The sequence below is a fragment of the Etheostoma cragini genome, chromosome 3 (assembly GCF_013103735.1).
Source record: "Etheostoma cragini isolate CJK2018 chromosome 3, CSU_Ecrag_1.0, whole genome shotgun sequence".
Classification (NCBI taxonomy): domain Eukaryota; kingdom Metazoa; phylum Chordata; class Actinopteri; order Perciformes; family Percidae; genus Etheostoma; species Etheostoma cragini.
Window position 1 is genome coordinate 29990136 of NC_048409.1, and position 3980 is coordinate 29994115.

Consider the following 3980-nt stretch of genomic DNA (forward strand, 5'->3'; position numbering starts at 1 on the left):
GATAGTAGGAATAAGTCACCCAACATTTGTCAGATTGCAGCAATAAGTCACCCAACATTTGTCAGATTACAGGAATAAGTCATCCAACATTTGTCAGATTACAGGAATAAATCATCCAAAATTGGTCATATTACAGGAATAAGTCATCCAACATTTGTAGGATAGCAGGAATAAATTACCCAACATTTGTCAGATTACAGGAATACGTCACCCAACATTTGTAGGATAGCAGGAATAAATCACACATTTGTCAGATTGTAGCAATAAATCACCCAACATTTGTCAGATAGCAGGAATAAATCACCCAACATTTGTCAGATAGTAGGAATAAATCACCCAACATTTGTCAGATAGTAGGAATAAATCACCTAACATTTGTCAGATTGCAGTAATAAGTCACCCAACATTTGTCAGATAGTATGAATAAATCACCTTACATTTGTCAGATAGCGGGAATCAGTCACCCAACATTTGTCAGATAGTAGGATTAAGTCACCAAACATTTGTCAGATAGTAGGAATAAATCACCCAACATTTGTCAGATAGTAGGAATAAGTCATCCAACATTTGTCAGATAGTAGGATTAAGTCACCAAACATTTGTCATATAGTAGGAATAAATCACCCAACATTTGTCAGATAGTAGGAATAAGTCATCCAACATTTGTCAGATAGTAGGAATAAGTCACCCAACATTTGTCAGATTGCAGCAATAAGTCACCCAACATTTGTCAGATTACAGGAATAAATCATCCAAAATTGGTCAGATTACAGGAATAAGTCATCCAACATTTGTAGGATAGCAGGAATAAATTACCCAACATTTGTCAGATTACAGGAATACGTCACCCAACATTTGTAGGATAGCAGGAATAAATCACACATTTGTCAGATTGTAGCAATAAGTCACCCAACATTTGTCAGATTACAGGAATAAATCACCCAACATTTGTCAGATAGCAGGAATAAATCACCCAACATTTGTCAGATAGTAGGAATAAATCACCCAACATTTGTCAGATAGTAGGAATAAATCACCTAACATTTGTCAGATTGCAGTAATAAGTCACCCAACATTTGTCAGATAGTAGGAATAAATCACCTTACATTTGTCAGATAGCGGGAATCAGTCACCCAACATTTGTTACACAGCAGGAATATTTATAACATCTGGCTCCGCCCCTATATAGATCAAACTATCCTAACTTTCACTGTATATGAGGAATTTATGTAATCACAGAATAATGAAACTTTGAAAATGGGAATCTCACCTGTCTGTCTCTGTGATGTCAATCCTTTACAGGATCAGACGGTTTTCCAGGACCCAAAGGACACAAAGGACTCAAAAGTGTTGAAGGACCACCTGGTCCACAGGTGAGCTCACTATTCACTTATAAAACAGAGGATAACGGTAGATTTTGGGGGACTAAGGTTGCATTTTTAACCCAAGAGCATCATTCAAGTGCAAACACAAACCGATCAGATTATAGGAAGAAAACCAAAACACAGAACACTGCCCTGCAGTTTTAACCTTGCACACAATTCCCAGACTTCTCTATGTTTTAAACCTCGTTATGTCTTTTGTCAAAATTGAAAATCAACTTTTCCTTTTTTTTAAACATTTTTTGTCTTTTTTTCCAATGTTTGTAACTTTTTTTGACATTTAACACTACGTAACACTAACTTATTAACTTTAGTTTTACAGTCATTTTTGGAATTTATGGTTAAGAAAAACTAATTTAAAGGAAATTACGCCAAATGTTTGAGTTAGAAAAACAGAAATTAGGAATTATTGAGACTAAAATTAAAGGAATGGATGTTGATGATAATCACAGACTGGAATATGTCAACTTTTACTCAATACTATTTCAAAAACACTTCCATTTGTTTTACAATACTATAAAATAGAATAAGAGTCCCCAAAATTAATGAAAGTAGAGATCTGTACTTGGCAAAGAGCGTTGGGTGGAATCAATCATGTTTTTTTGGGGAATTAAAAAGAACATTGATATAGGACAACATGAGGACAACATGAGGGTTTAGGGATGTCCCATAACCATTATGGTGGATTCTGATAGAAGATGTATAACTTTAATACCTTATAACTGTCTCTCTGTCTCTGTTGTCCTGTATGTAGGGCCCATTTGGTTTGCCCGGCCTCCCGGGGACCCAAGGACCTGTTGGCGACCCTGGGATCATGCAGAGGGTCGGGCAGAAGGGCGAGGACGGGGAAGTGGGGCAGCCGGGACTGCCCGGTTTCGATGGGACAGACGGATCTTCGGGATTTGCAGGACCGAAAGGTGTTCTGGGACAGAAAGGAAACCCTGTGAGTAACAGATGCATTTCACAGAGAGACCCGCCTGTCCAGTCCAAGCCGGCGTGTTCAGCCCAGGGCGAAGACAAGGCCTTTGCGTAGATGTGATCGTTGGGTTTGACATTGGGATCATTCCCGTTAAATCGTGGCGTTACCTGCCAGTTTAGAGCTGTAGGCATCGACAAGTCTTTCCGTCAACAACATGGTCTGAAACTTCAGATTATCTACTTTTGGTCTTTACATTGGCTTTGCATCCTGGAAAAACCCTGACAAACTTGCGATAAATTTGAGATTAGCTTTACAAGTCCTTCTGGACAAGAGCCCGTTCAAGCCTAATTTTTCTAAATCGAGGCCCCAATCACGACCGTTGAGGCTTTACACGATGACGACAACGCAGCCGGCGAAGCCCAGCAACCTGTTGGTGCCGCGCTCCCTGCTACCTCCCCCGGGTCGTCGGTCTGATTGGTTGAAGCACTAATGAATTGCTCCCAGAGGCGTTTGAGCAGGGTCCGTTGGTGATGTCCCTTTGGAAATGGACTGTGCATGAAGCTTCCCCAGACCCCCTCTGGTGTCAACCAGGCTATAGACGTAAAACATAAAACCTTGGTGATGCCATAATGAGCGCCTGGTTAACCAAAACACCCTAACCCTCTGCAGCCGAAGAGATTGCACACGATCCTAAAGGGCACCTCTCATAAGTCAATCATTTGATAACCATAAAAGATAGAAACGTACCAATTGTTGCAGCTAAAAGCTAACAAGCTAGTGGTCCTATGGGTCTCTTTGGGGTCTTTCTAGCCTCTACAGGTGGTTTTCTATCCAGCCTGGAACTTGGGCCTTTTTTCAGGGTTGTTGAGCATTAAATCCAAACTTTTACATCCAAGATTTATCCACTTTATGTCCATAATTTATCTCTTGTCCTGAAAGAAATGATGTTGATATCTTAACTGTAGACAACAGGGTTGATGTTTTAAGCTTTATTTTAGAAAATAAATCCAGACGGACAATGAGTCGTAAAAATGACCTCAGGTCTCTGAGGGTTGAACGGTGCGTGTGGACGGGCGTTCCGTTAGAAACTGGATTTCATTGCGTTACTTACAAATCTAGGAATATGTTTGATGTTCTGTGGTTTCTTAAAAAGATGATGTAACAATATGAGACGGATGACATTAATCAGGAAAGGTATAAAATTAAATTTAATGTCTTTGAGTTTATATTGCATCCTTCAATACTTTTAAAATCAGAACTTTTGCCATTTCTGACATGTTCCACAGGGTTATTTGTATTATTACAAAATGTACGAATGCCTTAAATTTTAATTTTCTGTACCCTAATCATCAAATTGTCCTTAAAGTGACTGAGTTTACATTTTGAGTTTCATATTTATTTCCCCAGCAGGTGGAGCCAAAGTTAATGATTTTATGATCCATCACATGAAGACTTTGAGGGCAGAGACAAAAGAGAATGATTCATATCTGTATTATTCTTTATGTCTAAGTGGATATAATAAATATTAACAAATATTAACAAATATTGTTTAACATTTCGTGCTGTTAAAGGTTGGTTTGGTCAGCGATTAGGAGTCACATAGGTCTGTGGGGACATAGGTCTGTGGGGACATAGGGCTGTGGGGATGCAGGGCTGTGGGGACGCAGGGCTGTGGGGAC

At 39.3% G+C, this 3980-nt stretch overlaps 2 protein-coding genes across 2 annotated transcripts in view; one reads left to right on the top strand and one right to left on the bottom strand.

Moving 5' to 3' along the window:
- Positions 1-3980, bottom strand: part of LOC117938780 (collagen alpha-2(IV) chain-like) — a 31202-nt gene that overhangs the window by 19062 nt on the left and 8160 nt on the right. The window contains exon 11 of the mRNA XM_034863647.1: positions 2177-2323. Coding sequence (XP_034719538.1) covers positions 2177-2323 — 147 coding nt within the window. The remainder of the gene's footprint in view (positions 1-2176; positions 2324-3980) is intronic.
- The window catches only part of LOC117939352, a 10240-nt gene continuing 8440 nt past the window's right edge, over positions 2181-3980 (top strand). The window contains exon 1 of the mRNA XM_034864618.1: positions 2181-2196. The gene's annotated coding sequence lies outside the window, so the exon portion shown is untranslated. The remainder of the gene's footprint in view (positions 2197-3980) is intronic.